The sequence below is a fragment of the Petaurus breviceps genome, unplaced genomic scaffold (genome assembly GCF_028583685.1).
Source record: "Petaurus breviceps papuanus isolate PSGF00001 unplaced genomic scaffold, PetGlider_PUasm1.0 90895, whole genome shotgun sequence".
Classification (NCBI taxonomy): domain Eukaryota; kingdom Metazoa; phylum Chordata; class Mammalia; order Diprotodontia; family Petauridae; genus Petaurus; species Petaurus breviceps.
The window spans coordinates 15747291-15772101 of record NW_027187372.1 but is presented as its reverse complement, the minus strand read 5'-3'; the positions used below and the strand labels follow the sequence as shown (position 1 = coordinate 15772101).

The 24811-nt window shown below is 35.6% G+C and overlaps 1 protein-coding gene across 7 annotated transcripts in view; it reads left to right on the top strand.

Moving 5' to 3' along the window:
- The window catches only part of UCHL5 (ubiquitin C-terminal hydrolase L5), a 60501-nt gene that overhangs the window by 2900 nt on the left and 32790 nt on the right, over positions 1–24811 (top strand). For 4 of the 7 annotated variants that reach the window (XM_069074453.1, XM_069074459.1, XM_069074456.1 and 1 more), the window contains exons 2-9: positions 1559–1622; positions 7094–7199; positions 15426–15551; positions 15650–15711; positions 15803–15933; positions 18359–18422; positions 19500–19602; positions 20206–20319. In XM_069074453.1, coding sequence (XP_068930554.1) covers positions 1559–1622; positions 7094–7199; positions 15426–15551; positions 15650–15711; positions 15803–15933; positions 18359–18422; positions 19500–19602; positions 20206–20319 — 770 coding nt within the window. Of the gene's footprint in view, positions 1–1558; positions 1623–3924; positions 4041–7093; positions 7200–15425; positions 15552–15649; positions 15712–15802; positions 15934–18358; positions 18423–19499; positions 19603–20205; positions 20320–24811 lie in introns of all 7 variants that reach the window. The other 3 variants (XM_069074454.1, XM_069074457.1, XM_069074458.1) reach the window with 2 other exon arrangements.

Here is a 24811-nt window from a genome sequence, read left to right as displayed (position 1 = left end):
GAGCTAGAAAAATTTGAGACCACTAATTATCAAGTAATTTGCCAACACAGGTGTACTTCATTTCATCCATTAAATGTGTTCTAAAAATTCATTTATTTGACAAATTATTGAATACATAACATATTATGTGAGAAGCTACATACTCGGGCTGGGAAGGCCAGTTAATTAAGGGAGATGTATGTACACATAAACTATATGTGATATATCCTTTTAAAGTGAGATGTAAAAAATTTTTATTGAATTTTTTTATCACATTCATTTCCAAATATATCCCTCCTTCCCACTAGCCACCCTTTGTAATAAGGACTTTTTTGAAAAGAAAAGAAACCACTTTAACAAAGTCAATCAATATATACTGTAATGACTGATACGAAGTATTTCTGTACCAATACTCCTACCCCTTTCACACAACTGCTTTTACAAAGGGGAGAGGGAAGTACATTTTCTCAACTTTTTGATGAGATCACTTTTGATAAATAATAACTGAAAGCTTTCTGGAGAAGGTAGGCATTTGGTTTGGTCTTTGTTAGGTGGGTCAGTTTTGATAAGTCAAAGATACTCAAACGTACTGCCAGAGTACCACTTCCAAATCTGGTGGGAGCTTCAGTCTCTAAAACTTTTCTTTTCAGTCTTCTTTCTCAGCATTAGTTAGAGCCTGTTAACTCACAGATGCCTTGGCCTCTCCTGTTCTTGCTCTGTCTTGGTCCCTGGATGAGGAGGACTTTTATCTGCTTCCCTGAACTTTGGGATGTTCTGCATTGACTTTGCACTTTGCCTTATTCATCTAGGGTGTGGACATATCCAAGAGTCCACATCCTAGAAGCCATCTTCACCCCTAACCTGTTACCTATTTGGGTTGAAGTCTATTCACTGACAAATTATTAGGACTGATTCTACTCTGTGGCAAAAGTTAGTCTTCATCTGTCATTACTTTCTAAGGTAGTACCTTGTCTTTGTTTTCCTCATGATCATATGACCTTGGTGGAAGAGTCAATCATCCTGGAGTATTTGTGGATCATTTCAGTTCCTTTTGGCATCCAGAACAGTCAAACCTTCTCTGAATGAATCTATTTTTCATCCCGACCTATCTATACTCTCAATACTCTTTGATAACTCTTTACTCAGCTGTTTCCAAGGGAACATTTAGTTACATTCAATAGAGAATGATATTCATAATTCTTACCAAAATAATAAAGGTGTTCTGTCATAAGGAGTTGAGGTAGTTTGGCAAGACAGTGATGGTTAAGATTGACAGGGTGCTTGATAAAAATTATTCTTTGTGCTTTCATTTTACATGTATTACTATTAGTAGGAGAAAAGTATTTAGTTATTTCATTTTATGAAAGAAAGAAACTTGGCTAGTTCTATGAAAGAATTTTAGAAATCTGGCAACTTTTCATCACCACCAACTTTGGAAATTGTACATGAGGATAATGTTATACAGTGAAATAATGCATACATAATTGTATCTTATTTTAAAGCATGTACTTGTATCTTTAACCTTTGTAAGCAAAAAGCATTTGTAAATTTTCTAAGAAAATGTTTTCCCTTATTTTAGGTTGTCGAGGAGCACAAGTAGAAGAAATATGGAGCTTGGAGCCAGAGAATTTTGAGAAATTAAAGTAAGCTCTTTTAAAATTTTTTTCCAATGTGTCATCCAACTAAAATTTAAAAGTATAATTATACTTGATAATTCATTTTAATTAGATGTGTATGTGTATATATATATATATATATATATATATATATATATATATATATATGTATACACACAAATGTGTGTATGTATATATCCATTGTATTATTAGAGTTGTAGGTACTTGTTTTAAATTTCCAGTACAGGCAGTTCCCAACTTTAAAGTTCATTTTTTAGAACTTGAAATCTATTTTCCATATTCATTCATTTATTCATTCAACAAATGTAAAGTGCCTACTTTGTGCAGAGCATTGTGCCAGGCGCTGAGGGAGTCACAGAGGTTGATAAGACATAGTCCCTGTCCTTATGGAGCTTAAGAGTCTAGTAGGGGAGTAATATACCAACATGTAGAAAAATAAAATATCCAATATCACATTTACTAGTGTTTTAGAGAGTTTAATTACTGCCTTGTAATGAAATAAGAGGGAAAAGTTGATTGTTGACCAGAGGCATCATGGAAGGTTTCACTGAGGAAATGGCTTTTGAGTAACACAAAGATTGGCCAGGGACTCAGCAAGACAAGAGGGGGAAGAAGAGCATTCCAGACATAAAATGCAGTTCATTATCTCTACCTTCCAAAACCCTCTCTTCCTAATTTCCTTATTTCTTTTGAGAATACCATCATTCTTCTAATCAACCTGGGAGTCATCCACCTCTTTATCATCCTTTATCTCCAGACCATTGATAAATCTTACCAGTTTTACCATCATGAAATACCTTTCATTTCTTTCTAGAACTCAGTCATCATAGTTCAGCCCTTCATTGTCTTACTCTCACCTGGACTTTTGCAGTAGTCTCCTTTAAAACAAAATCTCTTTTTTTCTTCAGTTAGTGACCCTTTGCAATAGATTTTTTTTTAAAGGGGAAAAATTGGTTCAGCAAAACTAACCAAGTCCTTAGCCATGTCTGACAGTTCATTTAATATTCCATAGCCATAGTCTCCCTATGGTAGTCTCCTAATTGGTTTCCCTGTAACCATTCTCTTCCCCGACACATAGTTACCAAATTCTGAAGCACAGATTTGACCATGTCTTTCCTGTACTCAAAAAACTCTTTGGCTTCTTCTTATCTCTAAGATAAAATACAAGTCTCCCTGGCTTTTAAAGCCCTTCCTTTCCATGGTTATTTGTATATTACTCTCCACGCACCTGACATTATAGCCAAATGGGCCAGTTTGCCATTGCCTGCACTTGACCTTCCATCGCCTGTCTATGTGCCTTTCACAGGATTTTCTCCATGTCTGGAGTGCACTGCTTCTTCCTCTCCACCTTAGAGAGTCCTTAGCTTCTATTAAAACTAGGCTCTGGTGCCACCTCCCACAGAAAGCCTATTCTGGTACCCTTATTTGCTAGTACTCTTTCCCAAGAAATTGCTTGGAATATATTTTTACTTAATTTGCTGTGAATGTGTTATTTTCCCATAATAGAATGTAAGCTCTGAGGGCAGGGGCTATTTTGGTTTTTGTCTTTTGAATCCCTAGTGCCTAGCACTGTGACTGGCATGTAGTAGACACTTAATGAATGCTTATTGTATTGAGCAAATGCACAGAAGTGGAAGGGGAAAAGCACATACAATTCATAGGGATAGAGAATATTCCAGTTTATTTGGAACATGGATGTGTTGAAGGGAATGACCTGAGTTGAAGTTAGGATGGCAGAATTACTTGGTACCCTGAATGCCAAGTAAAAGAGTTTGAATTTCACTCACTAAGCAATAGGCAGATACAGAGAGTTTTTGAGCAGAGGAGTGCATCAAAGATGCATGAATTTCAGAGTTGGAAGAGACCTTAACAGTCAGCTAGTGCCACACATGCCCCAGATAGCATCCCACACCAGAGTCCACATGACAAGCGATCATCCCTCCCCTATGAAGATTTCTAGTGAGGAAAATCTGCCACCTGCTGAGGTTTCCATTCTGCTTTTGTGCATAGTTCTGACTTTTAGAAAGTGTTTCCTAATTTCACATCCAAGTTTACTTTTTTGGAAGTTCCTGATTCTGTTCTCTGGGGTCAATCAGATTGAGTCTAATTCCTTTTCTACATGACAGCCATTTTGATACTTGAAGACAGACATCATGTTTCCCCTGAGTCTTCATGTTAAAAATCTGTAATTCTTTCAGTAGATCCTTATGTGAAATAAACTCAAATCCTTCTTGAGGGTTTTGAAAAGTTATTCTCCTATGGACATTCTCCAAGCTTAACAATGTCATTCTTAAATTGCGGCACCTAGAACTGAAAACAATACTCCAGATGTGATCTGACCAGGGCAGAGTACAGCAGGACTAACCCTTCCTTATTCCTGGAAGCTGTGCCTCTCTTAATGCAGCCTCACAACAGCTCTGTGAGGTAGGTACTATAGGTATTATTATCCCCATTTTACAGATGAGGAAGCTGAGGCTGAGAAGTTAAATGATTTGTCCCTCAATACACAGCAAGTATATTTAAGTGCTAGGCACTGAGGATAAAAACAGGAATACCAAGGAGCTTACATTCTGTTTGAGAGGAAACAACCTATACACAGGAACTTAAATACAAAGTATATGCAAAGTAATTTCTTGAGGGAGTACCCTAGCATCTGGTGTGATTAAAGTAGGCTTCTGGTAGGAGAGGGCATTGGAGCCAAGATTTGATGGAAGCTGCAGATTCTGTGAGGTGGGGGTAAGAAGGGAGAACTCTCTAGGCAGGGGTGGGAGATGGGGTAGGAGGGGGAGCAGTGGTGCAGAAGCAGAAGGAATGTTATCTGTAGGTAACCACAGTTAGGGGAGTTTGGTTTAAATGTATAGGACATGATTGGGAGTAATGTGAGTATAGGACATGATTGGGAGTAATGTGAAAGATGTCTGAAATGTAAACTGCTGGCCCAAAACAGAGATCTTAAAACATCTAACAGGATATTGTATTTTATCCTAGAGGCATAGGGAGTTACTGAAGATTCTTGAGGAGAGTGACATGGACCTGGGTTTTTGGAATACCAGTTTAACAGCATTGCCAAGGTTGAATTGGAAGAGGAAACACTTGTAGGAAGACCAATTAGGGAAGCAGTTGCTGTGATCTAAGTGGGAGGTGATGAAACCTGAAAGAGAATGATAACTGGACTAGTGGAAAGAAGGGGATGAATGTGGGATACTTTCTGGAGGTGGAATGGATATGATGTGACTGGAGATGAGGGAGAAGCTAGAGTACAGGATCATTCTTTGAATGTGGGTCTAGGGGACTGCAAAAATGGTGGTCCCTTCAGTAGAAATCACCAAGTTAAGAGAGAAAGGAAGGTTGGGGTTGGGGGGAAACAGGAAGATAACGAGTTTTGTATTAGGCATGCTGAGTTTGAATTTTTTATGAGCATTACAAAGTACACTTTGTATTCCCATAGTTGAAAATCTAGTAGCTCTCCGTATCTCTAGGATAAAGTACAAATTCCTCAATTTGTCATTTAAAGACATTCATCATTTGTTTCCTGTTTACTTTTCAGACTTCTTTTATATTACTCCATGTTAGCTTAGCCATACTAGCCTCCTTGAAATTCCCTAGATTTGGCATTTTTTATTCTGACTCTTTGTCTTTGCGTAGGATGTCCCCCATACTTAGAATGTACTGCCTTTCCATCTGTGCCTTTTAGAATCCTGAATTTTCAAGGCTCAACTCAGTGCCATCTATTCCATGAAGCCATTTCTGAACTCCCAAGTTGTTAATGTTCTCTCCCTCTTGAGATAATCTTGTATTTACGTATTTGTGTAATTATGTCCTCCACAGCGAACAGTAAGCTCCTTGAGATCAGGGTTTTTTTGTTCTTTTTGTTTTCTTTATTTCTATAGTGTCTTGTACATAATAATAGTACAATTAATAAATGGTGGTCAATACCTGTTGAGTTCCTTTCTAAATATGACAGCCTGTGTTTGGGTTTCCAGTCCGTTTTAACCTATAATGTAATTAGTTTTAAATAACAATGTATTTCTATTTCTACCTACGTGCACATTATATATGTGTATCTCTTAGTCAAGAAGATAATCAAAAAATTTATCTTTTTCTGAGGAGGGGAGGAAGGAAGGCTGTGAACTATGGGTTGTGATGGAGAAAATTCAGTCTTTTGAGTCAGGTCAGCCTGGGTTTAAGTCCCAGCTTTGTCACTTGCTGTGTGACCCTAGGCAAGTCATTTAACCTCTTAGTGCCTCAAGCAACTTTACTTAATTACCTAAGAATAGTAACAATCTGCTCAACAATGTATTAAACATTCCAGCTGAAGACAGGAATAATTCTTATCCTTCGACTGCTATCGTCTCTGTACCTAGAACCTGAACACTTGATCCTAGAACTCCATTATCTCCACAGCTTTAGTGGGGTATCTCACTACACAAGACAAAGCAGAATAGTATGATTTGTAGGAGAGGCTCTGGTCACCAGGGCTTCTAGGGTAGGATGTCAGGATATGATTTGTGTTGGAGGGGGATGGATAGTTTTTGTGATGAGAGGGTCTTGAGGCTTGAAGGTATGCTGGCAGAGACTCCACTGGTTTTTAATTAAAGTAGCTCTAGTTGGTAGAAAAGAAAGGGATTTTTATAGTTTTCAGGTTTTATGGTTTTCAGGATGGGATGGAGACACTGATGTAAAAATGGAGAGCTCTCTGAGGATAGTGATATATCTTATCTAATTTTGTATCTTCCCCAGTGTCCAGCATAGTGCTCTGCATGAAGTAGAAAGAGATCTTGAAGGAAGTTATATTTGAGCCCAGTTTGGAAATCATTCCCATCCTTCAATAATTGGAGAGCCATGTCACAGGAATCGGGGAGGTGGTCTGCCATAACAGTGACTCCCGAGGGCTAGGGGCTCTTAGAGGGTAAGGTACAGGGACCTTGAAAACATTAATAGCTCTAGCTTCTTCAGATAAGGTAGTAGTTGGCTTCTATTGTCAAAAAAAAAAAAAAAAGCTTTCAAGGTTGAGAAACAATGACCATCCAGGTGTGTAATTCCCTCCTGACTAGTTTTCTGCATAGGGGACTGACTGAATTTAGTAGTATATACTTTCATTAATTCCTATAAATGCCTTCAATTGATGAACTTCATTCATAGAATTCCTTATAGAATGTTAAAAGTAGCTCTAGTTTTATCTTGCACTTATTTTCAGTTTTTAAACAAATTAATGTAATTTAGGGCATTGTATTTTTAGGGCAAGGCTTTCATTACAATTTTGTTTCTAACTTATGACATTTAAAAAATAAATAATAATCTAGGATTCAGTAAATCCAATGGTGAAAGCTTCCCCTTTTCCAGGAAGGGGGTCTGAGAGGCAGAAGGATGAGAAGGGTAGTATCTTTGTTGTCAGATTTTATAATTAGCTGGAATAACTTAACCTAATAAGACTATTTGGCACAAAAGATATCATTAATTTGTATTTTATTTTGTAGGCCAGTTCATGGGTTAATTTTTCTTTTCAAGTGGCAGCCAGGAGAAGAACCAGCAGGCTCTGTGGTTCAGGATTCCAGACTTGACACAATATTTTTTGCAAAGCAGGTATGACAATCCTTACGAATAACAGAGGAGGTTTCATGTCATTTAGTATAGTGTTCTCTTGCACCAACAGATTTATAGTATATTAAGCCATTTAAAGCAATTGTATGGTATTCTGGTAAGTTTATACATTTTACTTTTATTAACTAGGTGCCTTCTTAATTAACTTTTTCTCAGCTTTTCCTAGAATTCTGAGTGTTTTCAGAGTAGTCAAAATTTTTTAAATTTGTAGAATTAATTTTGAACTGATAGCTTGAAGTAGCCTTCATGGTGATGAGGAAGTAAGGCAGCAAGTGAAAATAAATCTACTGCAAAAATTTCTCTTTAAAAAGAAAGAAAAAAGATGGGCTGGCATTTGAAAAGGGAAACTAGGATTCAGTGATGATTTATTTAAGGTCTGGCCATACTTAACAGGTTATAGTAAAGTAGGCTATAAGAAAGAAAAGGAAATTGACAAAGGAGAGGGAATGAATTTTTATGGGAAAACCTTGATATTGCTCTGATATTATCTGCTAATAGTAACTAGTTTTTTAAATGGTTTCATATATGTTAATTCATTGAATACTCCGAGCAGCCCTCTTAAGTGAGGCAGGTCCATGTACTTAACTTTGCAGATGAGCAAACTGAGGCTCTAAGAAGTTAAGGGACTTGCATAAGACCATGTATTTTTTCTGTTATACTACATTTCATTCCTACATTTAATGTTTTCTGTTCTTAGTGTTATACGCTTATGTTTCTTGCAAATTTACCATAGTAATGATGTCCTACCTATTGGTCTGTCACCAAACCCTTAGTGAATGCCTTCTACTTGTCTAGCACTGAACTAGGAATTTGGGGTGATACCAAAAAAGTATAGAAGATATAGTTTCTGGCTTCATTGAGCATATGGTATGGTACAGTATGGTACGGTATGATATGATTAAGGAAGCAATATTACCACATCTGTAAAATTGTGTGTGCAAAATAGATCTTTGTTGACAACTGCCTGTTTGACATTTATTTCCATTTTGAGCTCTAGCCACTTTCTCAAATTCATTGTGCTCAAAACCAAACTCATCTACCCAAGCAACTTTCCCATTAATGTCAGTACTACCACCAATTTCTTAGGGGAGAAAGGTAGAAACCTTAAAGTTATTTTTTATTTTCTGTCCTTCAACCTTCATATCTGTGCCCTATAATTTCTTGCTTTAAAACATCTCATCCCTGTCACTTTCCCTCCATTTTTGCCACCACCATCCTTATGCAAGTCCTTAAATGCTTCATACTCAAAATTACTATAATAACCTCTTTACTAGTTCCTTTGTTTTTAGCTTCTTCCCTGTTCTAATTATCTTGCACATTGGACCTTTCTAAAACACAGCATTTATTCCCCAATTCAGGAACCTTTATTAACTTCACATTGACCTCTAACTCTAAGCTCCTCAGTTCTTTTATCACTCTCATACTCTGACCTGGTGTTACTCATATTCAAAGGTGAATTGCTCTAATTAAACCAGTCTCTTTATTATTCCTTCAAAATACCATCCTCATTTTTTTTCTTCCATACCTTGCATTTCCCCCTGCTTGGAATTCAGATCTCTCTGTTTTTCTGCACATTTAAATCTTGTCATTCCTACGAAGTCCAGCTCAAGTCTCAAGTTAGCTATGAAATCTGAGCTTCTGCCTGAAGCCTTCCTGACTACTGAACCCTTGTGATACTTATTGTCTATACCAGAGGTGTCAAGCTCATGACCACTGGGAAAATGGTTAACAAAAATAAAAGTACAGTACAACGTAGACATGGTTAATTTGTGGTTTTCCAAGTCATTATGCTTCCCTTTTCCATGGATTTGACACCACTGCTCTACAGCATTCATTTAAATACTTAATCATTATTTCTTCATATTACTTATGTGTTTTCATAAGATTTTTGATAGTGAAACTCCTTGAAGGCAAGCACTTTGTTTTATATAATTTTGTTTCATTTCCCACATAGCTAACTACATAATAAAATCCTTCAAGCCAGGACATTTTTCACTTTTTTAATATTTTTCCCATAAAAACTAGTATAGAGATCACTATGTTGATACCTGTTGAATGATTAATGCTGTAGGTGGAGCAATATAATACAGTACAGTGAGTGCTAGATTTGGGGTCAGGTAGACCTGAGTTCAAAGTCTTTCTCCTATACTTAACTAGTTGGTTAACCTTGAGCAAGTCACTTAACCTTCCTGTTTTTTAGTTTCCTCATCTGCAAAAATGGAGATGATTGATGATGGGTTTATAAAACTTAATATACTTTTTTTTTTCAATAAGCAATTGGGGTTAAGTAACTTGCTCAAGGTTACACGGCCAGGTGTTTCTGGGTGGGTGCTAAGTGTCTGAGCCCAGAGTCGATCCCCAGGTCATCCCGACACTGGAGCCGGTGCTCTTACTCGCTGTGCTACCTGGCCGCCCCAAAACTTAATATACTTTGAAAAGAAATGTTATATAAATGTTAGCTATGAAGATGATTGTGGATGATATGTTAGAAAAAAATTGTGGGAAAGGAGTAAGCAAAATTAAAAGCACCTGTTATTAGTTCTCTTGATGGTTACTCTTCTGTGGTGCTTTAAGATTTCTGCAGCACTTTTCCTTAAAACCTTATGAATTAGGTAATATAAATATTAGCCCCTTTTTAATGTAAAGCTCAAAAAAAAAATAAGTGACTTACTTAAGGTCATACAGATAGTGTTAGGACTTGATTTGGAACCGGGGTCTCTCCTGATTATGAGGCTATTTTGTTGCTTCTCCAGTAATGCCTCTTGTTCTTAATTGGGTTGAATATGAACCTTTATTGTATTTTTAAAGATGATATTTACAGTAAAAAAACTGATGAAATGGATACAGATTATTATTTTTAAATTGAGAAAGTAGTTAATAAATAATAAGATGAAGTTAAACTTTTAAAAAATTCATGATGACTATTTGAGAGCATCACTATTCTTTTAGTTACCCAGATTTTGGTACACTACCTTGGTGTGATTATTCACTCCTCTTTCTCATGTACTCCACATTTTTATTTTTACAGTATCTCTCTCATAAGTCACCTCCTCTCCAAAATCTTGGTTACCATCCAGGTGTTGGCTCCCATCACCTCTTGCTTGGACCAGTACATTAGCTTCCTTCTTGGTTTGCCTGCTTGAAGCCTCACCTTAATCATGTCCATCCTCTGTACTACCAGTGAAGTGATTTTCCTCAAATGCAGGTCTAATCATGTCTTTCCCCTACTCAAATTCCAGTGATTTCTAGTTACCTCTAGGATCAAATATAAAATCTTGATTTGGCATTTAAATCTCTTGACAATTTGAATCCTTCCTCTCTTTTCAGTATCCTTATACATTACCCTCTCTGCACTCTGTAATCTAGGTATACTGGCATACCCACTGTTTTGCATACATCTCTGTTTTTGCATTGGCTGTCTACCATCCCTAGAATGCACTCACTTCTTACCTCCACTTGTTGGAAACCCTGGTTCCCTTTGAGACACAGCTAAATTGCTGTCTCCTACATGAAAACCTTGTCCATCCCTTTGGATACTCATGCACTTCTTCCCAGATCAACCTTTTATTCATTTAAATATATACATATGTTTTGTGTGTGTGTGTGTGTGAGATATAAATTTAGTGTATGTACTTATGTACATGTCTCTTCCATTGGAATGTAAACTTCTTGAAGTCAAGGACCATTCACTCTTGTCTCTGTATCATTAGATCTTAACATGGTGCTTGGTATTTAGTTTAAGTGCTGATTAAATGTTTGTTGTTTGAATGATTGATTAGGGGATTCTAATCTTCAAATAATTGTTCTGTAGAACTCGTCCATTTTTCTTGATTGTAATGAAATCCCTATAACTACAGTACATCCACAAATCAATCAAGAGAGAAGACAATTTGTATTTTTAAAAGCTTGGGTTATCTTGGTAAAATAACCTCTCATGAGAGGAAGGTATTTCATATAAAAGATCGAAGTATTGGACTTTGAGTCAAGAAGTCCTGGGTTCAAGTCCAATCTCTTATGTTTTGCTGATTCTTCTTCCACAACATTACTTATATCTCTCCAGTTCTTTCTACTCACTTAGCAACTATCATAGATTAGACCCTTAAAACTTGTCATATGGACTATTAAAGTAGCATCCTAAGTGTTTTTTTTCCACCATGCTCTGGAAGAGTGCCTTTTCCCCTTCTCTTCTCCACCCCCTGCCCCCATGCATTTCAGCTTCCTTTCATGTCTATGATACTATAATCTTGAGAATAGGCATTGTCTAGTACCATGGCTAGAAAATAGTAAGTACTTAAAAAATGCTTGTTTTGATCTCCCTGCCTTACTACTTCTAACTAACTTCTTAGCATTTCTTTCAATTATGATTAAAAGTAAAAACATTAAAAGGGAGTCTGCAGCTTTCACTAGATTCCCAGAGGTCATGACATACATAAAGGAGCTTAAGAACTTCTTATCTATTTCTGTTTGTTTTTCTCTCTGGTTGTGTTTCACTGAAGGTCTTCAAGCAAATGACTGGACTGACATTGTCTAGCTAAGTTGTAGAGGGCCTTCTTGTTCAGGTACATGTCAGACTTCATGGTCTCAGGTCCCTTCTTAGTCCGAGATTCAGTGAGATCTAAAATTTGATAAAAATATGTTGAAGGATTGCTTGCAAATTAAATATTCTGGAGAAATTTACATAAATGAGGGCTGGTTAAATAAAATTGTATTAAAGTTAAACTTTTTTCTATATTTTAGATATAAAAAATGTCCTCAGCAGCTTGTTACATTGGACATATATAATAATAGCTAACAAACTGGATGGTCAGAATCAGAATCCAGAAGGTTCTTGGCATGCTTAAAGCATTGGTCTGAATTCACTAAGATAAAATTCCATAGGAGTAAGAGATATATTTGGCCACAAAAAAAAATAAACTTCATAGATATATCATATTAAGATGAGGAAGCTTGGATAGATAGTAGTCAAACAACACGTGTATAACAAGCTCAATGAGTCAGCAAGTGTGATATGGATTCCCCCCAAAGTTGATTATAATCTTGAACTATGTTGAAGGGGACAAGGCTTCCAGAAATGGGGAGGTGAAAATCCCAGTGTAACCCATATTTGTCACTCGTCATTTGGAGAATTGTGGTCGGTTTGGGCATTGCATTTTAAGGAGAATATTCATTGACTGGAGAGTTCCCTTCTAGCTCTCAATCTGTGATCTTAAAGTGACCAGAGAAGGGTAACCAGGATGACAGAAGGCTTTGAGTCCATGTCATATTAATAATAGTAATTAAGAATTAGGCATATTTATTTAGCCTGAAGAAGGGATAACTTCAATGAGATATGGTCATAGAAGTATTTGAAAATCTGTTATGTGGATGAGGTATTAGACTTGTATTGTTTGGCCCAAGTGGGTAGAACCAGGTTGCAATTGACAGAAATTGTAAAAAGTCTTCTTTAATTAAGCTTGATATCAGGAAAAACTTCTTACCAGTGAGAGCTGTCTAAAAGGGGATTGGCCTTGTGTTGAAGGTGGTTTTCCTGTCTTTGGAAATCTTCAAGCAGAGGCTATACAAGCCTGTATACTCATATAACATGAGTATGTTATAATGGGGTTTCCTTTTGTGTATGATTTGTACTAGAGTCCTCCTGATGTCCCAACTCTCAAATTATATGATTTTGTGATAATGCTGTAATAGTTGCAAAGTTCTTTGCAATGAATTATTTCATTTAATCATCATAACACCCCTGTAAGGTAGCTAGTATTATACCCATTTTACAGATGAGGAAACTGAGGCTGAAAGTGTTTGAGTAACTTGCTTAGGATTATATAGCTGCTAATTGTGTAAGGCAGAATTTGAACTTGTGTCTTTTGGACTCTTAAGTTCAATACTACCTGTTCACTAAATATTCACTACCTATACAACATAAAGATTGATTGATTTTAAATTAGTAGTATATAGTTTAGCCACTTGGTGGCACCAAATTCATTTTGAAAACCTGAGAATATTTTTAGAAAACTTAGCATAGACAGATTGGTAGGTTTTTTATTTTACAAAACTGGCCATGTTAACTGGAACATTATTTTTATAATGGTTTGATTTCATTGGAGAGAAATTCATTTATTATTCAACATTTAATGATTTGCCTGCTATGTCCAAGGAACTCTTGGAGGTACAAAAATAAAATAGACTTCAAGAAACTTATAAAGGTAAGGTTAAAAGGGGCATACAAATAATGATGACATGTAGTAGAATATATTAAATGTTTTTATAAAAGAGTTATAATATTCTGCCCGACTTTAGAAGAGAGGGAAAAGATCAGTTTTATCTGGGGAAGTCAGAGAAAACGTTCTTGGAAGAGAACTTGGCCTTGAAAGATGGGTAGGATTTTGACAAGCAGAGATGGCAGGCAAGTGGGAGAGACATAAAATACCAGAGATTGGAACATCTATATACTATATGTTTAGAGAATGGCAAATAGTCTATTTTGTTTGGAGCATAGATGGTCAAATGAATATCAGTGCTGTGCCTTAAGGAGAATACTCTGACATCAATAGTTGTTTAGGGCTAGGACTCAGGGAGAAACAAGTCAGGATGTTGTTGTAATAATCCAAGTAATAGGTTTTGAGGTAATGTGGTGATAATGAAAATAGCAAGGAAGGAATTAGAAGCAAGGGCAGTGAGATTGAGAGGGAATGACAATTGATTAGATGTTGGCAGCGCTAAGAGAAAATGAAGATTTTTGGACTTTGAGGAATGAATTTTTTTATTTAAATGGAATTTCAAATTTGAGTGAGAAAATTGTGATGTCTGTCCTTTACAGGAAAGTTACAAGGAAGAATAGGTTTTTGTAAGAAGAGGGTAAGTTTGGTTTGTATAATACTGGGATTGAGTGGTCTGTATGTGCAGCAGGAGATGTCTAGCAGGCTTTAGGAAAGGTGAGTCTGGAACTCCAGAGCGACATCATAACTAGCAATACAGATATTTAGGAGGTGTAATCATTAAGTGGGGTGAGGCTATGAGTAGAGGACGGTTTGGGATGAGGCTTCGGAGGCTTCTGGAATAAATAGTTCAGGAGTGAGGTGATGAGCGCTTATGTCCGAGTGGACATTCTGTGCCTGGAGAGAGGAAGAAGATGTATAGAAACAAGAAGACGCATTGAAGAACAGATTGGACATGTGAGATAAAGCACCAACAAAGATGTTGGTGCCTTTGGACTTTGGAGGGAAGAAGGAGTTTTGTTTTGGGCATGTCGAGTTTGTGAGGTATCACAGAAATCTAATTTAGGATGTCCAAAATTCAGTGGGTGATGGAAAAAGATTAGGGTAGGGGTTTTTAACCTTTTTTTGTGTAGTATGTTCCTTTGGCCATCTAGTGAAGCCCTTGGACCCCTTCTTAGAATGTTTTTAAATGCATAAAGTAAATAGAATTACGAAGGAAATTAATGTTATTAAAATGTAGTTATAAAAAAACCCCAAGTATAGAGAGAGAAAAGGGGCTCAGAACAGATGCTTGAGAGACAGGACACCAATGGTTAGTGAGATTGATCTGGATGAAACTAGCAAAGGACATTGAGTAGGAACAGTCGGACTGATAGAAGAGCCAGTTTAGAGTGATATCACAAAAATCCAGAGAGGTGAGGGTATCTAGGTAAAGAGGATGATTGAAAATGTCAAAGAACAATGAGGATTGAGAAAAGGCCATTGGATTTGTCAATTAAATGCTAATGGGAGTTCAGAGAAAGTAGTGACCAATATGGGCTGTAAAATTATTAGAGGGAAACTTTATGAGGGAGGGAGGACTTGAGCTGGATTGGAGAGTTAAAGTATTTTTCTAAGTTTGAATAATAACATCAGTAAAGGTGGGAAGTATAGAAGGGAAAATTACAGTTTTAGCATCAGCTAAATTTCAGAAATGGAACAGTGAGAAATGATTTTCTGTACATTGCATTTTCAGATTTTGAGATCACAAATGTATTCCGTATATTTGTGCACTAACATCCCAGATAAAGTTAAGTTAATTGCCCGAAGGAGTTAAAAAAGAACTAAAATTAAATGTCTTTTATAATTACAATTTAAGTAATTAAGTCATTATGCCTCAAGAAATCCAGTGAGTCTTTGAAATACAATTTGAAAGCCACTATTTTAATTCACATTTAGACTTTGACTTCTGTCATAAATTAGCTATTTGTATAACATTTTCCCTTTTTTTGTATTAAAGGTAATAAATAATGCTTGTGCAACTCAAGCCATAGTCAGTGTTTTATTGAATTGTACTCATCAAGATGTGCATTTAGGGGAAACACTTTCAGAGTTTAAAGAATTTTCTCAGAGTTTTGATGCTGCTGTAAGTATGACACTTTCATAATTTTTTTAAATCATTTGGAAGGTGAATTCTTATTTTAATATGCTTTTTAAAAGTATGCTTAATTTTTTTAATTTTAGATGAAAGGGTTGGCATTAAGCAACTCAGAAGTGATTCGACAAGTTCACAACAGTTTTGCCAGGTAGTAGGAATTTATATTATATAAAGACAAGAATTTATCCTTAGTATTTTCATTCTTTCTCTCTTTAACTTTGATCTTTTGCTTACTTTAGACAACAAATGTTTGAATTTGATGCAAAAACATCAGCAAAAGAAGAAGATGCTTTTCATTTTGTTAGTTATGTTCCTGTCAATGGAAGACTATATGAATTAGATGGATTAAGAGAAGGACCAATTGATTTAGGTAAGCATATATTGTTATATAGCTAATAATTTTTATTGGTCAGTTTTTATTACATGTAATCAAATAACTTTTTGGACAAGGGTTCAGGTTTCATAGTTTTTATATTTTTGTAAGTATTTCATTTATTTTATAAGTTTTATTGTCATATAGATCAAAATATTTGCTGAGTTTTTAATTTCCTTTTCAATTGTATTGATTTTTTAAAAATTTTTTGATGTGAAGAATTTGATTTTCCTTTTTAAAAAAAAATCCGACTAGCTAATAACTGTTTTATCTGTTATATTAGTGTTTTATTGTGATTTTGTTTTATTTTTCAAAAGGCCAGCTCCTAGTTTTATTCAGTGAGGGTTTTTTTGGGTTTCAAAAGTTTTTGTTTTGATTCTGTTGTTCTCTTCTTTGATTTCCAGAGTTTCTGCCTTGGTGTTTATGATTTGTTGTTTCTCTAGTTTTCTTAGTTGCATAGCCAGTTCATTTATTTGTTCTCTCCACCCCTCCCTTTTTTTTTTTGTGGATGAGGACATTTAGAGATAGGTGTCCCATTTTCCTCCTTCCCCATCCCTGTCTCCCCTCCACAAGGAGTACTTTAGCTGCTTCCCTTCAGTTTTGTTACGCTATCTCATTTTTGTCATTGTCTTTGAAATTTACTGTGGCTTTTATGATTTGTTTAGGGTGCCCCCCCATTTTTAGGATTTAGTCTCTGCTTATTTTTAATTCTTTCTCCAAAGGCCCTTTATTAAGTATAGTTTTTATTGCATTTTAATCGGTAAATGGTGTGTTTAGTATATCTCATTTTCTGCATTGGTGATGAGACTTTTTATACTGTGATACTTGGATGATTTTTGTAAAAGTATCAGGCACATTGAAGAAGTATATAAACTGTTTCAATTCACTGATTTCTAGAGAGCTGTCATCTTTAATTTTTTTCCCTAAAGTTCTTTTCAGGTCCTTAACTTCTTTCTTGTTAATCTTTTTTTTTTTTTTTTTTAATTTGAAGGGGGGAAGTCAGGGCACTAGGGGTTAAGTGACTTGCCCAAGGTCACACAGCTAGTTAAGTGTCAAGTGTCTGAGGCCACATTTGAACTCAGGTCCTCCTGACTTCAATGCTGGTGCTCTAGTCACTGTGCCACCTAGCTGACCCTCTTGTTTATCTTTTTGTTAGATTTGTCTAGGGCCAGAACAGGTCTAGATTCCTTCACTATTGCAGTTTTCCTGTCTGTTTTTCCATGGATTCAATTAATTTTTCATTTTAAATTTTTAAGTGCTATAAGGTGCTTTTAATTATACTTTTAATTTCCCTGCTTGTCTCTCTTTATCATGTCTATATTTATTGTATCCTTATCTGAATTCATAATTGCTACTTTTGTTCTTTTGAGTTCACCCTGAAACATAAGAGATTCAGTTCCAGCTCATCATTTGATGTCTTTGTGAGTTTTTGTTTCAAATGTTTTTCCTGTAAACAGCCTATTTTTCTATTCTGTTTTCTCATCCATTCTGCTATCTTATATATGGGTCTATTTATTCAGCTCACATTTACAGTTACGATTGTTAATTGTATATTTCTCTTCATTCCTTCCTTCTGTACTTTCCCTCTCTTCCCCTTTACCCATACTCTCACTATTTACAAATAAGCAGATATACCAGAGAGAGAGAGGAGAGGAGAGCAACAGATTCCAGTTCCTTTCACTCCTTCTATATTTCTATACTTTTATTTTATGCATCCCTTTTATGTGAGATAGTAAGTTCTTTCCCTTTCTTCTTCCCTTTCTCCACACAACATAGCCTCCTATCTTTTCCATCTCTTTTTTCTCCTCAGACAGTCAAACCACCTCCAGGCCTTCAGTGTTATTCTCATTTAATTTCCTTTATAACTCATGAAGACAGTCTGAGAACAGACTTGTTTCTTTTTATGTTAGCATGTCAAAAAATAATCCCCATATAGTTCATTCCAACTTATTAAATTTGCCTATCTTTTTTTTTTGTTTTTCTTTATTCCTGCATGTTTTTCCAATGTATGAACTAGCCCATCTCCTTGCATTTCTTACTTCCTTTTATCTGACCAACTACCCAAAGGAATCAAAGGATAAGTTGAGGAAATAAAAGATGAAACTCATCAGTTTTTCCTATCTTGTCTCTCTGCTAAGAGATGAGTTTGAAAATAAACTTAGATTTATAGGTTGAAATTAAGTTCCTATTTTATATTTTTGTGTTATCTCTTGGTCCCAGTTCTCATTCTGTCTCTGGTCCTGGTTACCACAGATAGTTGAGAGGTAAAACTACAACTAGCTACATTGAAAAAAAAAAAAAGTCTGCCTTTCTTCCCTCACAGGTGCCACCATTGCCTGAAAAGAGGTATTTTTAAGCCAAACAGTTTTGATGTTGCTTTTTTCACATCTTATTTTACATGATGCTTTCCATTTTGTTTTAGGTGCGTGTAATCAAGAAGATTGGATTAATGCAGTAAGACCAGTTATAGAGAAAAGAATACAAAAGTAAGTGTTCAGCTAAATTTTGTGGGTACCAACGTCCGGTTTTAAAAATTTGTTCAGGAGCATATCTCTTATTTTAAAAAAAAATTTTACTTTAGCAAACAATGTCATTTAAGAATCACATTCCTATTATTGTAGAAAATTCCTTAATTTTAAGTAGTGATGTGTCTTCATTGAGAAGTAAAAAATTATGCTCTGATATAACAATGTGTTATGCTAGTAAATAAATTTGTTTCTTGCATAGTTCATTTATCTTGTAAGTTAAGCTGGATGTATGTAAGACTTTACGAGAATGAAGTGAAACGTTTTTAGGAAACATACTTGAAATTTAGTAAAATTTACTTATACAGCTCTTTTAAATGTGTTTTATTTTCTTGTCACCTTAGTTGCTTGTTATTCATCCTTGCTCTAAACAGGCTGACTTTCTTTTAGGAATAGAATAAAATCTAGTAATACAGAACAGGACATGGACACTAAGATACTATTCTGGTCAAAAAAGTTTTGCAAAAATTAATTTGCCTTTAACTTTATCATTAGAAAATAAGACTTTTCCTTTTTTTTTTTCCTCTCTGAATATTTGTTTACATCTTGCTCATTTCCATAAGGGGAATTGGTAACAACCTATACTTAGTGGCATCATAGGCATTTTGATGAAAAATGAAAATATTAGTCTAAAAGCAGTTAGAAATATAATCTCGTTTGGAATTTGGTTTGTCCGTAGTCAGATTGTTCTTGTTTGTGAATCTTTTTTTTTTTTTTGCGCTTTTTGGAGGGCAACTGGGGTTAAATGACTTGCCCAGGGTCACATGGCTAGTTTTTTTTTGTGTTGTCTGAGGTCAGATTTGAACCCAGGTCCTCCTGACTTCAGGGCCAGTGCTCTATTCACTGCTCCACCTAACCACCCCTTGTTTGTGAATCTTTAAAATCTGCTTTCACAGGTTATTCAATTTAGGATAATTGGCTTGCTTTCAAGGGTAATTTTGAAATAAACTAATGTAATTTTTCCTATTATTGTGAACAGTTTATTCTTTTTATTCTACTGCAATAAAATGGGAAATAATTTTAAGAAATCTTTTTTAGGTACAGTGAAGGTGAAATACGATTTAACCTGATGGCTATTGTGTCTGACAGAAAAATGATATATGAACAGAAAATAGCTGAGTTGCAAAGACAGCTTGCAGAGGTTGGTTGTCAGAATTTATGTACATTTAATTTAACAGATATTTATTAAATATACACTATACACAAAGATGTATACCTTGGTACTTGGAATATAAAGATACAGTGAAAAATAGCCCCTGACCTCAAAGATTTAAGCATTTTACTAGAACATACTACTTTTCTTGTGAGGTTATTTTCTTAGAAAATGTTCATACTTCATACTTATCCTAGATTTTAACAGAAATGTTATAGTAATGGTCTCTATTGCTAAGTTCTTCTGTAAAATGTTTTTACCATACCACTTTTTAGATTGTCTGTTTCCAATTAAAAAGGAAAATTACTCATAATAATGAAAATATGTGCAGTAATTTTATTAAAATTAATGAGTCTCGTGAAAAATAGAAATATCTTCATATGTCAAGTATTTTATTTCACATAAACATATTTTTGTACTTGGAAATGTGACTTTTATGTGTGTTAGTGTTATATTTTGGAATACTTTTATTCAGTTACTAATATTTTAAATGTTAATTTCAGAGTAATTGTTCTATTACATACTTTTCCTTTTAAAAATGTTCACAGTGTTAATGCTTAATCATTAGTGTTATTGTTCTTTTTTTGCAAGGAGGAACCTATGGATACAGATCAGAGTAGTAATATGTTAAGTACCATTCAGTCAGAAGTTGCCAAACACCAAATGCTAATTGAAGAAGAAATTCAGAAATTAAAAAGATACAAGGTATATTTCTTTTTAAATTATTTCAAGATTTTAAATTGTTTTCTCCCTTTCTCTAGCTCTTTCTCCATCTCTCCTCCTTTTCCCTTCTCCCCATTTTCCACAAAAATCCCACCTAATTCTTCATTATTGTGCTCTTGAAGGCAATGTCAGTGGATTGCAGCAAGCTCTGTCAGATTCTGCCAAGCTCGATAGGCTTCAGGTACAGACCTAGAATGTGTCTACTCTTTGTCTACAACCCTAACTAAATACAGAAAGGCTTATTACCGGAAACTTGGCCAATACATGCCAGCTGGTTAATTTTTTGGTAATCCTTAACCGTCAATTATATAACAGTGGGAAGTGGTGTTCCACCTATTTACCATGTACCTGAAGAGAGAAGCTAAATAAAATAAAGAAGACCTTACTTATATGAAGGAATAAAATCTGTAGAGTCATCGGGTCCTGCTAGATATAAATGATAACTGAATAGTCACATGTGAATCTAGATAGCTAGTCTTTCAAGACAGCATGCGGTAAACTGAACAGGCTTTCTTGATCTTAGTCTTGAAGAATAAGAAGAAAGAAAAAGCAGCAGTAAAGCATTCACTTTAAAAAGATCAAGAAAATTTTTGAATATATAGTGTTATAGCTATAAGAATCGTATGTGTGTGTGTTGTGTGTTGTATATACACAGTAAGTAGATTTTTATTCATCATCTTGGTCATTTGCTGTGAACTGCAATGAATTGGGTTTTGTAAATGAAGTTATGACTATAGTTTACATTAATAGTTCCATTTGACAAATGTTTATGAAGTACTTTCTATATATACTGCATTGTGTTGGGTGTTGGGCTTAAAGCATCACTCTACATGCTCTTAAGGAACTTACAGTCTAGTAGGGGCATAAAGCAAATTACGATAATAGAGGTTGTGACCTTATAATTCCAAGTAAAGACCTACTCCTGTACTTCATCATGGCACAGAGATGGTAATGCTGTTTCAAAGGATATGTAAATGGAGTGTAGTGTCCTGCCAATTTGGAAAGACCAAGAGGGTGGACTCTGATGAATTATATATTTCTAATCAGTTCAGAGGCTTATTGCCCCTAGAGCTATAAGGTGATGTACTTCTGAGTTACAGCAACTCTTGGCCATCTAGTGGGTTGTAGAGGGGTTGTGATCTTTGTGGATAGAGGGTGTACCCAAACTGTATACTTTTTTTTTTTTTTTTTTTGCTTTTTGGAGGGGGGAAGGCATGGCAATTAGGGTTAAGTGACTTGCCCAAAGTCACACAGCTAGTAAGTGTTAAGTGTCTGAGGTCGGATTTGAACTCAGATCCTTCTGACTCCAGGACTGGTTATCTATTCAGTGTGCCACCTAGCCGCCCCCCCCCCCCCCCGCGAATACTTTTTTGAAGTAAATGTTCCAAAGGACATCATGTAAGTGATGGGCACAGAAGGATACGGACTAGGGGAAGAGGAGTAGCTGAATTGAAAAGGGATGAGTATGGGAAAAGATTTCTACCTACTGTAGCAAGGATTAGGAGAGCAAAAGGTTGGAAAAGAAATTGAAGAAGACATTAGTCTTGGGCAGAGTCTAGGGAAGGAGAAAATGCTTAGTAGTTAGTTAATAGAGAAACTTGGAGAAATTTTCAGGTTCCAGTTAGAGTGGTGACTTAAGAGTTCGTACCTCCTATGAATTTACCTCAAATTGTTGTCTTGGGCTGGTTAATAGATTCCTATAGGGAGGGGAATCTGAAATGCTTGTGAGACTCAATAGGCTGCAGATCCCAGGTGAATTTACTTCACCTGTATAATGGTGGAATGAAATAACTTATCTGGAATTGTCAGTGGATTTGTCTATCTAAAATTGCTCTCACAGAAGCCATCTTGTGGACAGCATTATTGCCAAGTTTGTGTTTGTTGTTTTTATCTACAGGTGAACCTACACCTTCCCTTTTGAATTTATTATTAATCCACGTTTTTTCTCTTTCCTTTTTGAAAAGATAAATTATTTTAAAAGATTTTAATTTAAGCCTTTGGTTGGCTATTGGCTTTAGCTTAATTCAAAGATCTTTATTGGACTTTAGAAATAAGATAACTGTCCTTCTTTTATCTAGGTACAATGCAGTTAGATTTTAGTATTTCTGCAGTTGTTGATAATGAAGAAATATTTCTCAGAAAACAAAATGGAGTCCTATACTTTTTTTTTTTTATTAGTTTATTTTTAGTTTTCAGCATTCACTTTCATAAGTTTTAAATCTTCTCCCCTGTCCTCATATCCCTCCTTCCCCAAGAGGGCATGTAATCTGATATAGGCTCTACACATACATTCCTATTAAACACATTTTCACATAAGTTATGTTACAAAGAAGAATTACAACAAATGGGAGAAACCATGAAAAAGAAAAACAAAACAAAAAAGAAAATAGTCTGCTTCCTTCTGCATTCTAACTCTATAGTTCTTTCTCTGGATGTGGATGGCATTTTCCATCATGAGTCATTTGGAATTGTTTTAGGTCCTTGCATTGCTGAGAAGATCTAAGTCTTTCAAAATCAGTCATTGCACACTATGGCTATTACTAGTACAGTGTTTTTCTGTTCTGCTCACTTCACTCAGCATCAGTTCATATAAGTTTCTAGGTTTTTCTGAAGTCTTCCTGTTCATCATTTCTTATAGCACAATAGTATTCCACTGCATTCATATACCAAACTTGTTCAGCCATTCCCCAATTGATGGACAACTCCCCAATTTCCAGTTCTTTTTTTTTTCCAAATGCTTTATTAACTTCTGATTTACATCATTCATTTCTGCCAGATTTTGAGATACAAATTTTCTCCTGTTTTTCCCCTACCCACCACCCCTAAATAGCAGTCCTACAGGATAATGCCTTCTCCAGTCTGCTCTCTCCCATATCTTCTCCCATACCCGCTTCAACTTTTCCAGTAGGGCATGGTGGATCTCTATGCCCCAGTGCCTGTATAACTTATTTCCCAATTACATGTAAAATAGTATTAATAATTATATATAATTATATACAGTTTTGAACATTTGATTTTAAAACTTTGAATTCCAGATTCATTCCCTTCCTCCCTTGTCACCCACCCTTACTGGGAAGATAAGCAGTTCAGCATAAGTTGTACATGTGTAGCTAATGCAAAACATTACCATAGTAGATATGTTGTAAAAGACTGACTATATTTCCCTCCCTCCTATCCCACCTCCCACTTGTTCTGTTCTCTACTTTGATCCTGTCCCTTTTCAAAAGTGGGTGCTTTCAACTTCCCTCCTCCCAGCCTGCCCTCCCTTCCGTCATCCCCCCTCTCATCCTCTTCCCCCCTACTCTGTTGTAGGGTGAGATACCCTGTTTAGTGTGTATGTCATTCCCTCCCCAAGCCAAATTCAATGAGAATAAGGTTGACCCATTCCCTTTTGCCTTCCTAATCTTCCCCTCTATTATAGCCATTTTCCCTTGCCCCTTCTGTATGAGATAATTTTCCCCATCTCCTCTCATTATATTCCTCTCTCACCTCTTAATTTCACCTTGTAAGTATCATTCCTTCCTATTAAATTGATCCTGTGCTCTCTATGTATACCTGTAAACATATATACACATTCACATATGTATTCACATGCCTGTATACCCTCCGAAATAGACATATATATATATTCCTTTCAACTATTTTCATAGTGAGAAATGTTTCATCAGTTACAATGATTGTTTTTCCATGTAGGAATGTTAATAGTTCGACTTTGATAAATTCCTTATGATTTCTTTTCCTTGTTTACCTTCTCATGCTTCTTGTATCTGAATGTCATATTTTGTATTCAACTCTGGTTTTTTCATCAAGAATGCTTGAAAGTTCTCTATTCCACTGAATGACCATATTTTCCCCTGAAACATGATACTCAGTTTTGCTGGATAGGTGATTCTTGGTTTTAATCCCAGGTCCTTTGACCCCCAGAATATCATATTCCAAGCCCTTCAGTCCCTCAGTGTAGAAGCTGCCTGATCCTGAGTTATCCTGATTGTGTTTCCACAATATTCAAATTGTTTCTTTCTGGCTGCTTGTAATATTCTCTCCTTGATCTGGGAATTTCTGAACCTGACTATACTATTCCTAGGAGTTTTCTTTTGGGGATCTTTTTCAGGGGTGATCGGTGGATTGTTTCAACCTCTATTTTGCTCTCTGTTTCTAAAACTTCAGGGCAGTTTTCCTTGAGAATTTCTTGGAGGATGATTTCTAGGTTCTTTCTTTGATCAGCTTTTAGGTAGTCCAGTTAATTTTTAAATTATCTCTCCTGGATCTATTTTCCAAGTCAGTGGTTTTTCCCATGAGATATTTCACATTGCCTTCTATTCTTTCATTTGTTTGGATCTGTTTAATAGCACCTTCATTTCTCATAAAGTCATTAGCTTCCATTTGCTCCAATCTAATTCTGAAGGAATGATTCTTCTCAGTGAGCTTTTGAGATTCTTTTTCCATCTGGCAAATACGGCTTTTTAAGGCATTC